Source organism: Fukomys damarensis, unplaced genomic scaffold, assembly GCF_012274545.1.
Source record: "Fukomys damarensis isolate Sample0158 unplaced genomic scaffold, DMR_v1.0_HiC HiC_scaffold_1, whole genome shotgun sequence".
NCBI lineage: Eukaryota > Metazoa > Chordata > Mammalia > Rodentia > Bathyergidae > Fukomys > Fukomys damarensis.
In genome coordinates, this window is record NW_022900913.1 from 69,692,887 (window position 1) to 69,714,662 (window position 21,776).

A 21,776-nucleotide genomic window follows, 5' to 3' on the forward strand; every position below is an offset into this window, starting at 1 on the left:
CCCTGTACAAGATCTTAGGGAAGTTAATAAGCGAGTGCAAGACATTCACCCCACCGTGCCTAATCCTTATAACCTATTAAGTTCTCTCCCCCCTGACCGAATCTGGTACACTGTTTTAGACCTTAAAGATGCTTTCTTCTGCCTAAGATTACATCCTGCCAGTCAACCTGTTTTCGCCTTTGAGTGGAGGGACCCAGAGAATGGTCAAGCGGGACAATTGACCTGGACACGGTTACCCCAAGGATTCAAAAATTCGCCTACTCTATTTGATGAGGCCTTGCACCGAGATCTTGCACCTTTACGCGCTGACAACCCCCAGGTAACTCTCCTCCAATATGTAGATGATCTGCTCCTGGCTGGAGCCACAGAAGAAGTCTATTGGGAACTGAAAACTTGCTGACTGAATTGGCGCGTCTAGGATACCGAGCCTCAGCAAAGAAAGCACAGCTCTGTAAAAGAGAGTTAACCTACCTGGGATATAATTTAAGAAATGGACAACGCAGGCTGACAGAGGCCAGAAAGAGAACTGTGACCCAGATTCCCGTCCCAAAAACTCCGCGGGAAGTCAGAGAATTTTTGGGTACTGCCGGGTTCTGTCCGTTATGGATTCCTGGTTTCGCCAATTTAGCAGCCCCCCTTTACCCTCTGACTAAGGAAGGCGCCCCCTTTACTTGGGGACCCCAACAACAAGAATCCTTTGACAACATCAAGCAGGCCTTGTTGTCTGCTCCAGCTCTCAGTCTGCCTGCTAACTAAGCTCCTGTTTGTCGATGAGAAAAGGGGAATTGCAAAAGGAGTGTTAACCCAAACTTTGGGACCTTGGAAAAGGCCAGTGGCCTACCTGTCAAAGAAACTGGACCCAGTAGCACAGGGGCGGCCTGTCTGCTTAAAATCAATAGCTGCCATTGCCACCTTGGTGAAAGATGCTGATAAACTAACTATGGGACAACAATTAACTGTCATAGCTCCCCATGCCTTAGAGAGCATTATCCGACAGCCTCCAGACAGATGGCTGTCCAATGCCCGGATAGTTCATTATCAGACTCTGTTGAAAGAATGAAAGAATCCAGTTTGCTCCTCCAGCTATTCTCAATCCCATTGCCTGATGTCACCAAGGAACAGGTGATACATCAATGCCATGAGATTTTGGCTGAAGAGGCTGGGTCCAGAAAAGACTTGACTGACCAACCCTGACCTGGAGCTCTCACATGGTTCACTGATGGAAGCAGCTGCATCGTGGAAGGTAAGCGGGTAGTGGGAGTGGCAACGGTAGATGGCATTTCAGCGATCTGGGCCAGTAGTTTACCTGAAGGGACTTCAGCCCAAAGGGCAGAACTAATCGCCCTTACCCAGGCCCTCCAATTGTCAGAAAAGAGAGATATCAACATCTATACTGACAGCCGATATGCATTTGACACGGCGCATATACATGGAGCCATATATAAACAAAGGGGACTCTTAACTTCGGCTGGAAAAGAAATAAAAAATAAAAAGGAAATACTGGACCTCTTAGAAGCCATACATTTGCCAAGAAAAGTGGCAATTATCCATTGCCCGGGACACCAAAGAGAAACCAATCCTGTTGCCATCGGAAACCAACAGGCAGATATAGAGGCAAAAAGAGCCGCTCAAGGCATTAATATCCTCCCTCTACAGGAAGACCTAGGGACTGCCACTACCAAGTTCGCCTATTCTGAGAAAGACTTACAGGGGATAAATGACTTAGGACTCTCAGAACCTCAGCCAGACGGGACTTATGTCCTGCCCAATGGAAAGACCATCCTACCAAGGGAAGAGGCCAAAACTTATCTTCAACAACTACATGGGCTCACTCACTTAGGGGCCAAACATCTAAAGAAGATAGTTCAGACTTCCCCATATTATATATCTGAGCTAGCTGATGAAACCATCCATCAATGTATACCCTGCCAGCTGGTAAATGCCTATCCTCCTAAGCATCCCCCAGGAAAAAGGTTGCAAGGGGACAGGCCTGGCAGCTATTGGGAAGTCGACTTCACTGAAATAAAGCCTGCTAAATATAATAATAAATACCTTCTAGTTTTCATAGATACTTTTTCAGGATGGGTAGAGGCCTACCCCACGAAAACAGAAACTGCTACTATTGTGACAAAGAAGATACTCTAAGAGATCTTCCCAAGGTTTGGCATCCCTAAGGTGATCGGTTCACACAATGGGCCAGCATTTGTTGCCCAGGTAAGTCAGGGACTAGCCAAGGTCCTGGGGTTTAATTAGAAATTGCACTGTGCTTATAGACCCCAAAGTTCAGGTCAAGTAGAGAGGATGAATAGATCATTAAAAGAGACCTTGACCAAATTGTCCTTAGAGACTGGCATTATAGACTGGACGGTCCTCCTACCCCTTGCTTTGTTCTGAGTACAGAATACTCGGGGAAAATTTGGTTTAACCCCTTTTGAATTGCTTTATGGAGCCCCTCCTTCTTTAATAGGCGTTGGTAACTTGACAGATCCAAATGTTGTCTCTTCTAAACCTCTTTATGGTAGATTAAAAGCCCTTGAAACTGTCCAACGCGAAGTGTGGCAACACCTGAGAGAAGCTTATGCTCCAGGAGACCTCCAAGTTCCTCATCAATTTCAAGTCGGGGACTCCGTCTACGTCCGCCGTCATCGGGCAGGCAACCTAGAGCCTCGTTGGAAGGGACCTTTCCCGGTATTGCTGACCACTCCCACCGCCGTCAAAGTCGACGGAATATCAGCTTGGATCCATACTTCCCACTTCAAACCGGCCCCCCCACTGGCCCCAGAATAGAGACTGGAAAAGACTTCTAACCCCTTCAAGTTTAAGGTTGTACGGACTCTTGACCCTAATGCACCCCCTTCTGAGTAGTTCCCCAAATCCCCTTGGATCACCACTTTGGTGTCCACCTTATTGGGACCCCTTATTATCCTTTTATTACTTCTAACCGTGGGACCCTGTGTTCTGAATAGATTAGTTGCCTTCATCAGAGAAAGAGTCAGTGCAGTACAAGTACTAATGTTAAGACAACAATACCAGCCTCTAAGAACCCAAGCCTTAGGTATGGGACATGAAGAAACTAGACATTAAGGGTTCTAAGATTAGAACATGTGCAAAAAGAAAAAGGGAGGATTGTTAGGAAAAGTATTAAGAAGCTCTAAGAGCCCAACCCCTAGCAGAGTCAGCTAACCATGACAGGTTAAAAGGTCGCCTTAAACATTCCTGAGAGGCAGGAACCAAGATAAACGTCTGGTGCAGAACAGACCCTACCCCTTTGAACAATCCATGGCCCCACTTCCCCGAAGTCCCCACCCTTTGTAACTGAATGTTCCCGTAATTGACCCCTTTCTTGGAATTCCCCCTACCCTACAGCTTGTGGGGTTTTTTCCTTTAAAAACTGTGTCTCTACCCTGCTTCGGGGCTCAACTCCTCTGCCCCTGTGAGGGTTATGAGCTGAGCCCCAGCATGCTGGAATAAAGACCTCTTGTGTTTTGCATCAAGAATCGTCTCTCCAGGGTGTTTATGGTGCATCGTGGTGTCCCGGACTTAGAGTGGTGGGATTCCTCCCTGGGAGGATCTTACAGGGTGAATCCACAGGTGTAGAGCTTGTGAATACTGAGGGCTGATGGTTCTGGATAAATCAATTACATAGCTGCACCCCAAACTCAGGAGGTGTGGGACTGTGTGATGTAGTAAGGGTCAGCACACGGGCTTGTGGGAAACCAAACCATTGTGAAGGGCCGGTTGTCACATCATAATAGAGCAGGAACTGGTGGTGGCCTGGGCTTGGAGGATTTTCTATTTAGAAAAATGCCCTGAATGTCCCTGAAGTTTTCAATCCCAGTTCCCTTTTCTCGGCCATCTTTGAAGCAGTTTCATTTCTTAAACTGATGCTACAGGGGAATCTTCCTCTGAGGGCCCAGGCCTGCTAAGCTTCAGGAAATGTGTGTGTGGGAGCAATGGATGGGGATATTTACTCCAGCGACAATTGCAGAAGTGACAGGAGCATGGGGCAGGCTGGGGAATGCCGAGGCTAGGTAAGGCCCCCCAACCAGAAGCTTTATTGTTCCCATGATCCTCCCAGCCTCTGATCTTCAACACAAGTCCTCCAGGGCCCCTCCAGCTACTCCTGCCTCAGGGATCCTGCAGCCCTCCACCTGCCTCTTCTGGGAATAGGCTATTCACTTCCGCCCTCCTTGTCATCCAAACAGAAGCCTCTCACTCCTGCCCAGGTCAGCTCCCACTCCTTCTTCAAGGCCGCAGCTCAAATGCCTGCACTTTAGCTCTTCCTTTTCCCACTTTCCCTCCCTCAAGGGTTTACTAGAGAGCGCGTGTGCCACACCATACCATGTGCTGGGGACGCAAACACATGTCAGCGTCAGAGAGATCAACGGGGACCCTGTCTACTGCTGTCCTGCGGCACACACCACTGCCTGGCCAGCACCAATGCTCAGCAACTCTGAAGGACACATAACAAGGGGCCCTCAAAAGACACGGTGAATGTTTCAATTAAAAAACAATTTATTAGCCGGGTGTGGTGGCGCAGGCCTGTAATTCCAGCACTTGGGAGGCTGAGGAAGGAGGATCGTTGTGAGTTTGAGACCAGCCTGGGCTACATACTGAGTTCCAGGTCAGTCTCCACCACATAGTGAGACCCTGTCTCAAAACAACAACAACAACAACAACAAAAAAGCAATTTATTACAGTAAAAGACACATTGCCATGAACGATGGGATGTGTGTGTTCAAAGTAAGAGGAAGATTTTGAGGGAGATCTATGGCAATGTGTCTTTTTACCGTAATATAATTTTTATGTAAGGATTCACTATATTTTATGATCAACTCTCATTGATCGAACAATGGTAATTTTGGTCAAATAAAAATATGATGCTGTGATCTCATCTATCTTATTCATGGGGTCTGGCACCGTGTGACTTTCGGCTTTTCCCAAAAATCAAAATGACCACAAAAGGTAAGTTTTGAATGGATTCAGGACATCAAGGCAGCCACGACCTAGTGACTAGTGAAGCTCATGAAAGAGAACTTCCAGTGCTGCTTCAGAAAGGGGCAAGAATGACGGGATCAGTGTGTTGGAAGTAAGGGGGAGAATTCTGAAGGAAATTCATGGCAGTATCTGTTAGTGTAAGACATTTTTAAGAAGTAAACGCCACATTTGAATCACATCTGGTATTATCACTGCACTGTGAGCTCACAAACAGGGAGAGGGAGGGTAAGTTCCTCAGGCCCGGGAGAAGTAGGGTTTGGAGCCAAAATCGGCATCCAGACCACCTCCTTGGAGCATGCCCAGTGCATATCCTCCTGGGTCCCTTTAAGCTTCTGGGGTCTGAGGGAACCCTGGCACCTCTCCTAAACCGGAGTGCTTTGCTCTGGGTGAACAGGAGGAGCCTTGTACACAGCTGGGACCACAAATAACCTGAGCCTGTCCATCTGGGTCACTACTGGAACCATTCCCAGGAACCCCCTTACCACCTGTCTCAGCCTGGGTCCCCCAAACTCAGAGCCCGAGACCAAGGTTGGTGCACATGAAGCTATCCCAGGAGTAGTGAAGAAGGGAGAGCCCCCCCATGGGTGCTGGACACCAAGCTGGCTACTGCTTTGAGGTATAGGGACTCTGTTCTGGATTAGCTGTGCAGTCCTGGGGATGAAGAGGGTATAGGATGCTCCTAGCATCCCCTGGCCAGAGGAGGTCCTGGGCTTCAACTCTTCCTTCCAGGGGGATGACTGGCAGGAAGTGGCAGGTGGAAGGTGATGTCAGGTCAGGAGCACTGGGCCAGCCACGCCTCACTAGCCAAGGAGGAAAGTGAATTCTTCAAAGAAGAATTGCTTCCTGAGACCCCACTGTGTGCTAGGCACTGTGCCTGGCTCTGGCACTGGGCAGAGCCCCTTCTGGAGCTTATACTTAGGGGACAGGGACTGGGGACAGGGAGCAGGGGCAGGCAGGGGTGAGCTCAGACAGGAAAGGAAGGCTTGAAGGTCCTGGAACTGATCCCAGGGACAGGGAGCTGGCTCCCTTTTCTCACACAGCCTCATTCATGGTCCATGGATAGGGACAGGGTGAACTCCAAGAACCAGAAAAGCCCCGAGCCACTAGGGGTCCTGCATCTGACCACAGTGTGGGGACCCAGAGGTGGCCAGGATGTCCCCATCAGTGTCCAGGATTTGGTCCTACTGGGGTTAAGGCTCAAGTGTGGTGCAGGAGGACCCACAGCAAGGATCTAGGCCTATGGGGTGGGGTGGGGCCAAGCAGGCCCAAGCCCCCAGAAACTGTACATTTTAAACGAAATAAACCAAACCACGGTAATTGTAAGCAAAGCTGTTTTTAGATGCTGGTGGTATCCCCCACCCCAGTGACTCTCAACCATGAGAACTCCCCCAGGGGCTGGAAAGGTCAGACCCAACCCTACCCATGCCTTTCTTTTCCAGACTGTGGATTCTCGGAAGCCAGCATCTGAAACCTGAGGCGTTGGCTTTGTCCCCAGGTGGTGGATACTGCCCCTCATGAGACAGTCTGAGGAGCCACTTCCCCAAGACATTCTCTGACCCTGAGAGAACTAGAGACACAAATGTGACTCTGGGGTGGCCTGGGCACTCAGCATCAAGGGCATCAAGTAAAGGTCAGGAAGCCACCCCAAAAGCCTGCAGGGCCCAGGAGCTGCGGAAGGAACGGGAGGCTAGAGGTACTGTCTCCTCAGGGAGATACTTTATTATGGAAATGGCCAGAGCCCAGCCGTCTGCCCCTCCCCTTTCTGCATCACAAAACTACCTGGAACCGCCCACACTCCCTCTGGGATCCCTCCGGAAGACCTCCGAGCAGGAGGGCAGAATTCCAGGTGAAGAATTTCTGCCTCCTCCAGGCCAGAGTGGCTGCTCCACCAGCCCCAGGTGGAGGGGTGGGCAGGAGGCTGCCTGGAAGGGGTGCTGGGGGGACCCCAAGCTCTGCAAAGAGGACTTTTGCTGACCCTCAGAAACTCTAATGGGAGCAGGAGACACTCCTCACATGACAGGGCCACCACGCATCTGTCACTGGTACTTGAAACTGGTTCTGCTAAGATCAGCCAGGTGTAAGAGCGTCCCTGAGATGTGGGGAGCATAGGGCTGCAGCTGATGCACTCTCTGCACTTTTTCTTTCACCCAAGTTGTTCAGGTTTTTAAAAAACAATAAAAGCTAGGTATAGAGGACCAAGCCTATAATCCCCAGCTACTCCAGAGGCTGAGGCAGGAAGGCTATAATTTCTACATTAGCTGGGAAACTTAGCAAGATTCTGTCTCAAAAATTTAAAGAAAAATAAAAAGTAAAAAAAAAAGGTTAGGGATAGATATCACTCAGTGGTAGAGCACTTGCCCAGCATGCATGAGGCCCTGGGTTAATCCCCAGCACTACAAACAAGCACAAGCAGCAACTGTTCTTACCAGCTGCCTCCTGCAAGTGTAGTATGTCCACTGATAACCAGTACCACTCTTTAGCACAACTCCAGGAAGCAGCCACTCACATTGCAGTCTACATGAAAATGGCACTGTCTAGGGGGAGCCATTCATGTTATAGCTTCAATGAATAACATCCCCTACAGTCACAGGACCTGAGGGTCTCACACTGAAACCTAAAGAAAACCCTGGGGGGATCTTGTGGTCCCATTTTCTATACAAGGAAACTGCCCCAGGTCGCCCAGCAAGAGGACCAGAGCTGAGCCTGTGGGCATCCTTCAGTCCAGTGCTGTACCCCAGCTGGCTATAGGGCTCACGTGGCATGCAAGGTGGGGCTCAGTGCTGATCCTGGTGTTGACCTTGGGGAAATTCCCTGGAATTGAGGTCAGATAGAAGAAAGTCTGGAGTCAAGAAAATCCTAATTAAAAATTGTACTTTTGGGCCAGGGATTTAGCTCAGTGGTTCCACTGTCTGCTTTGCAAGCACAAGGTCCCGAGTTTGATGATCTTGGTACAAAAAAAAAGTTGTACTTTTAAAAAGAGGCCAAAGCCACCCAAGGTGAGGCAGATCAGCCTCCTTTGTTTACATTTAGGCTCCTTCCCGACCAGGCCCAGCACACCCCAAATACCTCAGGGAAACTACAAGACTATCATTTGGTTTCACTGGAAAGTAAAGAGCAGGCGCCTAATCCTCAGATAAAGATGAGGTTGAGAGAATCCAAAGAATGCTTAAATTACCTAATCAACACACACACACACACACACACACACTGCCCATTCTTGCAGAATGGGGCTAGCACCCTTCTGAGGGGAGGGCTGCCTTCTCCTGGCCTTTCTACAATGTGTAAACATCCCCATTCCAGGAACTAATGCCCCTCATTTCACTGAGCATCCACACCACACCCTTGACTGCTTCCCAAATCTAATAAGCCTTTCCTGCACCTCTTACTGACACATCCTGAAATTCTTTTCCTGCGATGGAGTCAGTGAAATCTGCAAATTTATTTTACCAAAGGGTGGTGGGTTAGCTTCCATATTTCAGCTTCAGGACCTCTCAAACCCAGCCTGGGAACAGAATGACCTGTCCTCAAATCCCTTCCCTGTGCTGGCATCCTCACATGAAGATTGAGACTTCCAGAGCTAGAAGAGCTGCCAGCCTCCAGGGCTGGTCCTCTGGAGTGTGAACATCATAGCCATCAGCTCGCTTAGCAAGAACCCAGGCATCTGGCAGCCTGAGCTGTCCAGAGTCAGACATAGAGGGGGCCAAGCAAAGTCAGTTCAGCCGACTCTGCGGGTAGCTTGGGTGTGTGCAGAGGTTGTTAAGGACTCAGTCACGACCCCTGTACAGTGACCCAGTGGATCAGGTGATCAAGGGACAGGGAGTGCTGACCTTGCTCACAGCAGGAAGAGACCCAGGGGACTTTGGGACTCAGAAAGTTAAACCTGGGGACAAAGAGTGACCCCAAAGACAACTGTCACCGGCTCAACCCTGCACACAATGCAGTCTCCTCCTGCTCCAGCCTCAGTGAGCCGGACCATGCCCACAAGGCCAGCGCTGTGACAATGCTGTCAACCTTGTCGAGCTAGGTGTGAAATGCTACCCTGGGTCCCTGGCCACCCTGAGCTGTGACTGGGTGGGAGGTGAGGGACAGGGGCCAGCAAGGACAGCAAGACAGGGGCACAGAATCCCATACTCATGTAGTCACTAGCAGCTGCGACACATGTGAGCCAGCATGGGGGCCACAGTGCATTTAGGAGACATGTGGGGCCTGCATGTGGTGGCGGCACCAGCACTCTGGCAGTGGGCAGGGGGACACCCTGTGACAGAGGCCAGCACGCCTGTCACACAGTGGAGCTTTGTTGCACCCATGCCTCTCAGGCCGGCAGCCTCTCTGTGAATGGTGCTGCTGTGATATTTTCAGAAGACCTACAAATAGCGCTCACTCCCCAGGACCTCTGCCCCCAGTCCATAAGGGCTGCCAGGCAAGGAGGGCAAGGCCAGGGAGCCCAGCCAGGACAATGGGGCCTCACAGGGACCAGGACAGGATGCTGGAGACCCAGGCCCTTCCGGGGCTGCCTGCAACACAGCCCATCCTGCAGGGGTTTTGGGGAGGATGGGATCAACTCTGAATAGAGGGAGGTGCCTGCAGCTCCAGATTTCAGGATTTACAGGCTATGAGGATGTTCTGGGGGTCACAGAGGGGAGGATGTTCCCAATTCTCATCATTATTAGATAGTTAAAGAGCCTCAAAGGCCTGCTGTCCCCATAACTGGGCCAGGACCTGGAGCCTTCCCAGAAAGATCAACGCTGATACTTGGAGAAGGTGGGGGAAGAGAAAGGAACAGGGCTTGGGAGTCGGCCTGTTCGAGGGTCAAAGGTGACCTTCTCAGGGACACCGGGGTGGTGGGTTGAGGTATTTACCTCCCAGAGCTGCTGTGTCTTCCAGAAGCACAGGAAGTCCTCAGTGTCTGGGAGGTCATGCATTCAATCAGGAGCACATTCCAAGCACAAAGTAAGTCCTAACTACGGCCGAAGAGCATGGCAGGCGTCATGGAGAGTCCTCTGGACCCTACGATACTGCAGATGCCAGGGCCACGGCTAAAACTCTAAGGCTAAAAGCAGGGCACAGGAGGTCTGGGGAGAGAATAGAGAGGGCTGAACCTGCAGCACAGCGCAGAGGTTTGGCTCTGAAAGCAGGTTTGTCCCTGGTGGTTCTAGGTAAGTGTCTGAGACAACAGAGAAAGTATCGTGTAGGAAAGAGGTGTCCTGTTGTGTGGTGGCCTTGCCTGTAATCCCAGCACTCTGGGAAGCTGAGGAAGAGGACTGAAAGTTCGAGCATAGCCTGGACAACTTAGTGAGATTGTGTCTCAAAGTAAAAAAAAACTAGTGATGTAGCTCAGTGCAAAGACTGGCTTAAATCTCCCCGTAGACTGATAATGCGAAGGGAGGCAGAGGTGGAGGGATGGAGGGAAAAGAAAAGAGGCATTTTGAGCATTTTGAGCAGAGGCCACAGCCAAGGCTCTGTGTGTCATCAACTGAACTAGAGGTGGCATGGAAGGCAGTCCCCAATCTGCAGGCTCCCTGGCACCCCCTCAGCTTGGCCTTAAGTCTCACACTCAGGAGTAGGAATGGGGAGATCCAGGCTCTGCAAATGGCCCAAGGCTCTGAGCACAGAGCTGATTAAATCCGGAAAAAGGCAGGTGGCTTTGATCACAGACCAGGGGATTCAGGGGCCTGTGTGAGGGGCCTGGCCTAGCATCTGACAGTGTCTGACAGACTCTGTGGCCTCAAGATAACCAATTTTCTCTAGAATCGGGGTGTGAGGAATGCACAGTTGGAGCAGGGAGCCTTGCTACATGAGAAGGCATGGTGTCTCTAGAGGCCACCAGGTATGGCCCCTACCCAGACCCCATCCCATCCAAGTCCTTTGCCCCCTGCCCGTACTACGAGGTTACAAGTCTCCTGAGGCCACATTCAGCAGTCTGGGTGAGACCCAGGCCCCGTGAGCTCAGGTTCCATTGAGGCCTGGCAGGCCTGACATAGATTAGGGTGTGACAATGCTGGCTGGGGAAGTAGGCTGACCTGTTAACTACAAGATCACAGACACATGTGCAGAACGGTTCCCAAAGCCTGGCACATGGACTTCTGGTGAAAACCCCAGCAGGTTTTCAATAAGATGGTCTAGGCTCGAAGTCAGAGACTGGGTTCCCAGCACCTCCTTTCAAGACCTGTATGTAGAAGTTCTCACTTCTACACACCAATGCCAGGAAAAACTTACTATTGGTGGCTTTCCTCATGACAGTCTGATCTGCATCTTCCATGGTATCTTTTTGTCTTGCTTTTTCCTTTTTACCAAACTCACCCTGCAGAGCCAGTTTCTCCCTCACTCTTCATTTTTTACTTTTTCAAATAAACTTCACTAATGCATTTTGCTCATTTCATGAAATTCTTTGTTTGAGATGAGAAGAACCTGGAATCGAACTCCCAGACAAAAGGTGAGCAACCCAGAACCCAATAACGATTATTTGGTGAGCCACTTTTAGGAGCTCCCAGACAAGAGGCTGATGTGGAAAGCTGGGTTTATAGCCCAACTCCAAGGCTGTGTGTGGCCCATTTTCACCTCAACTCCCAAGACCTCTGTCCACACAAGTGTGGTCCTGGGATAGTGACGCGGGCCTCTCTCAATCTCACTGTCCACATCAGTCATGGAGGAAGCAAAAACTATGGTAGATAGCTCAGTTAGATAGAAATACAATAGGCAGACAGACAGGGCTGAGCCCTCGAGGGAGTCAGGATGAAAGGTGAAAACACATTACAACTGTGACCAGAGACACAGCAGTTAGGGGGCAGGCCTCAAGATATCAACAAAAGGACCAGGCCTCCATACTTCCCCAAGGGATACGATAAGTGACAACCCCTGGCCTAGTAAAATCTAGATAGGCATCAGTCACCTCAGTGGGTAACCAAGACCCACAGATCCATCATCCACTTGAGAAGCTTTGTGTTTTTTCCATATATTCTTACTATGTGACTTGTTTCCCTGTTGGATCACTATTACCTAATCCACTATACTTGTAACCTTATTGATTCATCACAGCTGTAACCACGCTGTACTCACATGGGTTTTACTCTATAAAATTTCCCTGGGATGTGGGGTCCCTGGCAACCCATTGAGGTCATTCCTGCGTCTCTCAGGAGATACATCTTTCCTCCTTAATAAATATTTTACTACTCCTAACCTCCACTGTTCCTAGAATTCATTCTTTGATTTTAGAGAACATGAGCTCGGTGTATTAAACATCTAACAGGTTGGGAGATATAATATTTTCATATTTCATCCCTATATCAAAACTGCCCAACCCCAAGTTCTCTCCCACATTCATTCAGAGCAGTCCACACCGACTAGTGCTGTCTGAGACTGTGTAGTCACTCTGCAGGACCCAGGTCCCTGGGACTAGAGGTGGCATTAAGCCCCCAGGCTGTCCAAGATACCTGCAGGGTTAGGCGGGAACAATCCAGTGCCACAGTGGGATGCAGAGGTGCCCTTGGGAAGGCCAGGGCGGTGACAGCTGGCTAAGTGAACAGGGTCATCTCAGCCTGTCCTGACCCCCTCACTGTCTTGGTGAGTGCCATCTGAATCTTGGCCATGCTGCAGAGCTTCAGGCCAGGAGGCATCTGGCTCCAGAGGGCACAGGGACCTTTATGGGTAACAGTGGGGTGATTTAGAGTAAGTGCATTGGGCCCCATGCAGCCCTTTGCACTCTGAACCCACTGGGATAGTCTCACATGCTGAGGCCACTGTGACATCACTGGTGGTGACCAAGCTGGCTGATGGTCTGAGCCTGGAGGGGGCAGCTCCTGCAGGGCCCATCATATGGTCAGTGGTGTGACCTCCCTTCCCCCATCCCATAACAGCTCCGAGTTCCCCCGACACCAGCCTGTGGTCCAGCAGCGGCCCAAACATGGAGGAGCTCAGAGAGGAACCTAGCCAATAGGAGAAGCCTCCTTCTGCACCTGACCTCTGACTTCTCCCAGCTGGCTATGGCTGGGGCGCTCCATCCTGCATCTCAGTTTCAGCAGTGACACACAATGCTGTCTTCTTGCCACACTTTGGGGTCCTCCTTGCTGTTTGCCAACAGGTGTGCCTGCCTGTCACTGGGCAGCTGTATTAGGGATGCAACCAGGTTGTAGATGCGCCTCGGGCAGACAGCCTGCTGGGTGTCCTAGCTCTGAGTGCCCCTGGGCAGGAATCTCTGTGCCTCAGTTTCCTCATCTCTAAAGCAAGAGTGATAGGAGGGTTGCTATTTGAGGGTCGCAATGAAAATTAACTAGATTCTCATAGCAAAAGTGCCTGAGTCAGGGGTTAGAGTAGGGCAGCTGGGTTAGAATGCTAGTATGAAGCTGGGCATGGTGGCACACACCTATAATCCAAGCCCTCAGGAGGCTAAGGCAGAAGGATCACAAGTTCTATGCCAGTCTGGGCTACGTAGTGAGTTCAAAGCTACCTTGGAGGGGTTGGGGATGTAGCCCAATGGCACTGCGCCTGCCTGGCAAGCACAGTCCTGAGTGTGATCCCCATATGGGGTGGGGGGGTACCTTGGAATACATAGTGAGAGCTGTCTCAAGACAAAACAAACAAGTTCTAGAACATCAGCAAAGCAACACCTTCCTCCTCTGCTTGTAGTCTCAACCTAAGTCTCAAGGCAAATAATACTCATTTGCATCACTCATCATTTCCTGCTTAACAGGCACCCTGATATACAAACACAGTTTAATTCTCCCCTGTACACAACCCATTGAGGCTGTCAGTAACCTGATTACAAACATGTCCCTTCTTGGCTCAGAGCAAAACCTATCCTCAAGTCTGTGTGACCAGGAAGTGGTACAGCCAGAACCTAGAATGAGATCTGTCCAACACAGGCTCAAGCTGCCCAAACTACACACAACTCCTTAGCACCCAGGTCAAGCTAAGGTATGACAGACAAGCCTCCAGCGCAGAGAAGACTGGAGCATCCACTCCTCCGTCCTATGGGAATCAGCTTACCAAAAAAGCCCCATCCCTGAGCACAGTCTTCTGCGGCTCCCTGAAAAATCCCTTTTACAAAGCATGGTCATTATTTTTCCCGACTTCTAACTCACTCTGTGGGGGGAAAAAATTTTCCAGGGCATTTGTCCAAAGAGAGATCAAGAAGCAACTTATTAATGGGAGAGCCTGGTCTCCCACTGGGGAGACCACTTGGGGCACATGAGAGCTGGCCAGGATACCAAAGAAGAGCTGGGAAAGGAGATTACCCCTGGGAACTCTGAAACGCTGAGATCACCCTGGATCTTGAAAACCACACGTGTACCCATGTGCAGAAAGACCCAAGAGGTCCCGGTCTCCCATCTCCAGTGGACTATGAGTCCCTACACAAAGAGGAAATGAAGGCAAAAGCAGAGCCACAAACAATCCAAGATGGAGGGTGAGCCCCAAGACACACACACACACACACACACACACACACACACACACGCTCATGGCAAAGGTAAGAAGACTTTTTAGTTTAGGGCATGTGAGAATCTCTGGCAGATGACAAGCTGACCCTACACTCATTGGTGGTGGCACATGTTAGGGACAGATTGGGCAGATTTAGCCCAGGAAAGTCACCAAACAGCTACAACCACCACCCCTTGGAGAGAGAAGGTGAATCTGATTTGCTAAATTGCCATTCCATCATCTACAATGTTCAGTTTTTAACCAAAGATGACCACACCCAAAAAATCATGGAAGTACTAACCAAATACAAGGAAAATAAAAAACAAAACCCACAAAAGCAATTACCCAAAACTTCCTTGATCTGATAAGACTTACCCAGGACTTCAAGGCAGCTATTATAAACATGCTCCAAGAACTAATGGAAACCTCAGGCAAAGAATTAAAGAATGACAATGACAACTTACTCTTTAGAGAATATCAACAATGAGGTAGAGCTGGGCATGGTGGTGCACACCTGTAATCCCAGCACTCAGGAGGCTGAGGCAGGAGGATTGCTATGAGTTCAAGACCAGCCTGGGCTACATAGAGAGTTCCAGGTCAGTCTCAACTGCATAGTAAAACCCTGTCTCAACAAACAACAAACAAACAAAAAACCCACAAAAACTAAAAAAGAATGAGGTAGAAATTACAATAGAAACCAAAAATGAATTACAGAGTTCAAAAATGCAATAATGAGGTTGGAAGGTTGTTCAGTGTTGAGCACTTGCTTAGCATGTGAGGCCCTGGGTTCATCCCCAGAACCATAAATTTTTTTTAAAAAATGTGACAGCTGAAATAAATAATTCACTTTGGGTACTCAGCAGAAGATTTAGCAGGCAGTAGAAAAAGTCAGGGAACCTGACCACAGGTTGAAAATGTCTAGTAGAAGGATGATATATTTTTTTTTATAAGTATGAACAGAGTGAACAGAGCCTCAGAAACTGATGAGACATCACCAAGTACACCAACATAGACATAATTTGAGTTCCAGAAGGTGAGGGGCAAGAAAAAGGGTAAAAGGATCTTTAACCAAAGGATGATTACAAACTCCCCAAATTTGTTGAAAAGCATTATACACCCTCAAATCTCCATCAACTTCAAGAATAAGTTCAGAGGTTCACCTTAGACATCACAGCCAAGCTGTCCAAAGATAAGAATCTGGAAAGAAGCAAAGGAAAATGATCTCTCATGAACAAGGAATTCTCAATGAAATTAACAATTCACTTCTCATTGGAAACCATAGAAACCAAAGACAGTAGGATTATGTTTCAAAATGCCAACAGGAAAAATAAAAGGCTATCAACCAAGAATTCTATACCCATCAAAACCATCCTTCAAAAAGGGAGAGGAAAAAAAAGGAAGGAGAAATGAAGACCTCCCCAGATAAACACAATCTAAAAGTATTCAGCTCTCTATCCCACAAGAAATCCCAAAATAAGTCTCTCAGGTGAAATAAAAGAACCACAAATGACTACTCAGAGCCACATGAAGAAATAAAGAACATATACATAGTTAGATTTAAAAAATACAAATGTGTTATTGTAGCTTTTCCCTCAACAACAGGCAACTTCATAAAGCAATACCTAGAAAGCTATGGTGATAGGTGAAGATGTAATTAATAGGACAATAACAGCACAAATGAGGGGGAGAGATCAGAACTATATTGGAGCAAAGTTTCTGCATACTACTGAAGTAAAGATAGTATTAAGTTAAGCTACATTATTTTAAATTACAAAGATAATTGTAACCCCCAGAATATCCATTAGGAAAAGAACTAAAATAAAATATTGTAAAGAAACAGTAAGAAAATTAAAATGGCACACTAGAAAAATGCTACTCTACACAAAAAAGAAGGCAGTAATAAAAAATGAGCAAGAATGATATAAACATATAAAAAACAAAGCACAAATTTACACATTAAATATAAGTGAGTTACATATTCTAACAAAAAGACAAAGAATGACAGATGGAATTTGTTTAAATGATCAAATGATATGCCATCTACCAGAGATACATTTGAAAGTGAAATGATGAGAAAAGGTATAGTAAGCAAACACTACCCAAAAGAGAATTGGAGTGGCTATGCAAATATTCAAATTAGCACCTGAGAAATGACAGAGGGGACATACCAACTACCAACTTTCTAGACTAGAAAAAATTATAAGGGACTAATATGAACAACTAGTTGTCAACAGGGCTGGGGATTTAGCTCAGTGTTTCAGCCACCTGCCTCGCAAGTGCAAGGGCCTGAGTTCGATCCCCGGTACCAAACAAACAAACAAACAACAAACTAGTTGTCAACAAACTAGACAACTTAGATGAAATAAATTCCCAGAAAAGACAAACTACCAAAACCAACTCAAGAGAGTTTTTGGCTTTTTTTGGTACCAGGGGTCGAACTTGGGTCTTTGCGCTTGCAAGGCAGGCAGTGGAACCACTGAGCTAAATCCCCGGCCCGAGAGAGTTTTTAATCTAAATGAACTTTTAACAAGAACAGAGATTTAATTAATAATGTATGCATTTCTAAAAAGAAGCAGGACTGTGTAGCTTGACTGGGGAATTCTACCAACTGTGTAAAGAAGAGTAAACACCAGCTGGTCACACACTTCCAAAAACCAGAAGGAGCAGTTCCCGATTCCTTCTGTCGTCCTTATTTCTCTTATACCAAAAACAAAAGTGCTGTAAGAAAACTACAGACCTAATTCTTATGAGTACAGACACAAAAATCCTTTTAAAAAATGCAATCCAAATTGGCTGATGAATGGACTAACAAATGTGGTATTGTCACACCACGGAATATTATTCTGCCGTAAAAAGGAATGAAAGCAGCAATGCATAAAAGAACCTTGAAAACATGATGCTCAGTGAAAGAAGTGACTCGGAGAAAGCCACAAGAAAATAGTTTAGCTGCAGGTAAGAAGTGGGGTTGGGAGAGGACAGGAGTCTCAAGAAGGGGAAGTGACAGCTAATGGGCAAGAGGTTTCTTTTTGAGGTCAGGAAAAAGTTTAAAGCTTGACTGTGGTGAAGGTTACACAATTCTTGCACATATAAAACACTGTGGAGTTGTGCACCCCTGATGGATGAGTTCTATAGTAGTGAAATAAATATATATCAATAAAGCTGATAAAATAATGAAGTGATAGAGAATTGGGGAAAGAGCTCAGCAAAAAATATAAATTCATGCAGGACATGGACTGCTACACAGACCTGGAGGGAGCTGGTAGCTGTTTTGGGGTTCAGTTCATTGGGATGCTCCCAAAGGAAGGACCCCTAAGGTGTGAGGACCCAGGGACTAATAAGAAGAGGACGCCTCCTGTTACATCCTATGCACTCCTTCAGGAGTTTGGCTCTGAGGCCCACTGGGAGGTTTTCCATCCTAACCACCTTGGTCAGGGACTGCGGGCTTCCCAATCCTGGCTCCTCTCTGGGGCCAGAACACCTGCCCCTCCCAACTCAAAGGCCACTAGTGCCAATGTAGGCTGTGGGCTGGTAAATGTAGCCCAAAGGGCACACTGATCTAGCCTGGCTATGTCCCCACCACCACCTGAGCTGGGTGGCTCTGGCCTGGGTCTAGGTGGGAAGAGACAGCTCTTGTTCTACAGCAAAGAGCACAGAGTGGTGCTGAGATCACTTTAGGGCCCATCCAGTCTTGCTTGCTTCCCACTTCTACAGGAAGAAATGGAATTTCCAGGAGGGGCAGAGCTAGGATGACCACTGGGCTTTCTGAAAACTCTCAGGCTTGCCAGCCCATTCCTGCTTGCAGGTGGGGAAGCCAAGGAACAGAGAGGTGAAGGGCGGCCTGACCAGGAAGTGGATCCAAAGCTCTGCTGAGGCTAGTTCCTGTTTTGCAAACCCACAGGCGACTACCCAGGACTCTTGAATGAGGAAGAGGTGACAGAGAGATGCTTCTCAGAAGCAGAGTGAGTTCCGCACCCCAGCGCAGTCCATGGAATCATGAGGCTGGGGCACATCCTCATGTTACACCCAGTGTCACCTGCATCCACAGCAGGTCCCACAGCCTTGGAAGGGAAGGCAAACACAAGGTAACTTCTGTAGAGTAGGCCAGGTGTGCAGTAGTGCAGGGAGGCAAGAGGACACCCTGGGTCCAGTGCATGTTGAAAGTTGACTGTCAATGTCACCGGGCAGCAGTGCACCCTGTCGGGCAGGTTGCACAGGTCACTTTAGCTGCTGCGGGAGAACCCACCCAAGAGTCCACAGGGGAAAACCTATCAGCAGGCCACTGCGGCAGTCAGTCTGGGCAGGATGCTGGTGGCAGAGACCAGAGTGCCAGCAGGGCATGGAGACTCTCAGAGGACTATGGGAAGACTTTGCCAAAGGAACTATCAAGATGTAGTCATGGAAAATGGGAGGAGAAGGGTGAGATCAAGGGCTCCGATTTGGCCCATCTGCTTTGCACTGGCCTTGCCCAGAGAGCTCACCAGAGAACCAGACAGCGAGTGGCCAGAGTGGGGTTGAATGAGGTCAGGCCTGGACATAGAGCTGAGGAGCTGGAGGCAAGCTCAAGGAATATCCCTGAGTACAGGCCCCGGGCAGGAGCAGTGGAGGAGAGGCTGGGAGGGGCATCCAAGCACAGGCCTGAGGCTGCAGCTTCCTGCACATGGGGCCCTGGCACAGCTCTGCAGGCCTGGACCTTTACCCTGGGCTGCACCTTATCCTGTAAGACCTTGCTCATACTCTGAACCCTCAGACTAGGTGGGACCACATCACCTGTCCAAGCAGAGCACCTCAGCTTCCTGCTTACCCTATTTCCTCTTGCCCTAATGTCACATCTGCTACCTGGGACTCCAAATGGCCAGACTATGAGCATGTTGGAGACAGACCCTCCCCAACTTTTTTTCCCTACACATGGCTTGGTGTGAGTGGCTGTATAACAAACAGCTGAGGCACAAACTCAGGAGGGGTGGCAGCTGCTTGTTGGACATCTTCGAAGATATTGTGATTGACAGAACCTTCCACAGAGGGGTCCAGATGTGATACAGGTGTTAACACCTCAGAACCAGTGCCGTGTTCCCAGCCCAGTGATGCCCACACCTTCCTCTACCTTCCCTCTATCTGCCATTTTGCTCGGGGCTCCTGCTGGGCCTATGGGCCTTTGCACCTTGGCTGGATGCCCTAACAAGCCCAGGCCTGCCAGGGCCTGCCCTCTGTTCATCATAAAGGGGCCACAGGGCAGCAGGAGTCCTGTGCTCACTCTGCTATAGCAGTATGAGCTGGACTAAGCCAGCTGGCCTTTTCCCAGCAAGCTGTCCCTAGGATCTGGAGTGTCAGCTACAATGACAGGCCAGCCAGCAGGTGAGCAGGGGGCTTGTAACAGCTAAGCATCTCTCTCTCTCTCTCTCTCTCTCTCTCTGTCACACACACACACACACACATACACACACACACTACTGCTCCAACAACTGAGTATGTTTAAAACAGCAGTTCTAAAAGCGTTCCCAAAGGTCAGTGTGCAATAAGCTCTGGGAAAATCAGATTCCCAGGGCAGAGGTCTGGAACCCACACAACCAATGATCTACCTGACACACGTCTACACCATGTCAAAGGTACACTGCCCCTGTTCATTGCAGGACTCACTGTGAATGCTGGGCCAAAAGGTCCCCTATGGGCCAGACAAGGCACATGCATTTGAATGTGTCAGAGTTGACAGCATTTAGAACATTTAGAAACTTTCCCATTAAAAAAAGCGAAATCTGGGTCTGGGGATTTAGCTCAGCGGTGCTGCCACTTGCCTCAGAGGCACAAGGTACTGAGTTCTATTGCCAGTACAAAAAAAAGGAGAAAAAAGAGAACTCTGCTTTCTACGAGCCATGGATGCCCTAGCCACATGTGTCTTCTCCCTCTGGGGACAATGCTGGCTGCCCCTGCTATCACTCCAGTGAGTCACTGTCCACCAGAATGGCTGACTGCTCATTTCTGTGGCTGCAGAACCTTTGGGGGTGCCCTTCAGGTGCCTTCCCTCAGGCTGCTGGGTCAGCTGTCCCCTGGGGTGGAGGCTGGCCATGGAACACAGCCAAACTGGGCATTCCTTACCTAGATGGGTGGAGCCAATAGGGGGGTCCTGGGGGGTCAGAAACCCCTGGAAGGCAATGCCTCTGGCTCCTTATGGGGATGCTGATTAAATACCTGTCACACCCCCCTCAGGCACTGCAGATTCCCCCCTATCCCTGGGCCAGGTTCTCTCTGAGAGGGGTGGGAAGAGACCAAGGGGCTTCCCCAGGCCCTGTGCCCAGTGAACTCTTCCTTATTGGGCTCTGTCCTGTTCCAGGGCCCCCTGGCGCCCTGGCTACTGTGACAGAGAGGACTATAGGCTCCCTCCAAGCAGAAGCAAAATGCTCCCCCGCTTCTTTTAAAATCAAATGCTAAGAAAACTGTTGCAAGGAGACAGTGGGGGCCACTGACTGTTGACATTTCCCATTTGATTTTGGCTGCAGAGGCTGACCACAGATGGTATTTTGTTTGCCTTGGGCTTCTGGCGCCCTGTCTACAGGTCTTCTATATGTAACCATTATCCATGCTGGAAGCTACTGCCTCAAACCTGTGGCACCAACCTACCCACGTGTGACCTCGCCACCTGTGGAGGCCTGTGGGCACTTGGCACTTCCGTGTCCTTCTTCATCAGGATCCAGGTGCTCTCTGCAGAGGTGGCACCTGCCCTGACTTAGGACCGCAGGCCAGGCTTCTGGGGCTGGGCTCTTGGAGCCTCCTGGTCACTCCCAAGTACACAGCTGGCCCTCCCTGGACTCCCCAGCAGTCAGGGCCACACTACATGCACCCAAGCTAGTGGTTTTGGGGCCTAACGGCCGCTCCACCATATCCCCATGACCAGCGAGGCAAGGGTTAAGTCGCCAGCCAGCCCGGAGGCGGACCTCGCCGCCAACGCATCCCCCGCCCCTGGACTCTGGGCCAGCTCCAAGTTGCTGCATTCCATGCAGCCCGAGCGCGAGTCCACGGGACTTTGCAAAAACTCCAGCTAAGGGCCCCACATCCACGCTGTGACCCTGGTGGCGGGCTGGCGGAGAGGACACATGGCTCCTCGAGGGCAGCCCAGCCCCTCGCGAGCTTGGGGGACCTACAGCCCGAGACCCCCCGCCCGCCGCCTCCGAGTTAGGGAGAGCCTGAGTCACGGGGGACTTCGGAACTGCACCTGCTCCCCGAAAAACTGAGCTGTGCGAAGTCTCTGAGGGGAGGCGGGCGGAGCCCCGGGGTGCGGGGAGCGCGTCTCCAGCACTTGCGCGCCAGTTACCTTTGGGCTCTCGCAGGTGTCGCCGCCAGTCCTTGCAGCAGCACAACCCCATCTCAGCCTC

The 21,776-nt window shown here is 49.6% G+C and overlaps 1 protein-coding gene and 1 long non-coding RNA gene across 12 annotated transcripts in view; one reads left to right on the top strand and one right to left on the bottom strand.

Moving 5' to 3' along the window:
* Positions 1–21,776, bottom strand: part of Arhgap22 (Rho GTPase activating protein 22) — a 165,707-nt gene that overhangs the window by 41,255 nt on the left and 102,676 nt on the right. For 2 of the 11 annotated variants that reach the window (XM_010622526.2, XM_033761837.1), the window contains exon 1: positions 21,716–21,769. The exons of the other annotated variants lie outside the window; for them this stretch is intronic. In XM_010622526.2, the coding sequence (XP_010620828.1) occupies positions 21,716–21,767 (52 nt within the window). In that variant the 5' untranslated portion in view covers positions 21,768–21,769. Of the gene's footprint in view, positions 1–21,715; positions 21,770–21,776 lie in introns of those variants that run through there. 11 annotated transcript variants of the gene reach the window in all.
* Positions 3,789–6,509, top strand: LOC104861184. The gene is made up of 3 exons (XR_779926.2): positions 3,789–4,031; positions 4,309–4,490; positions 6,438–6,509. It is a non-coding gene; the product is annotated as an uncharacterized LOC104861184 (long non-coding RNA).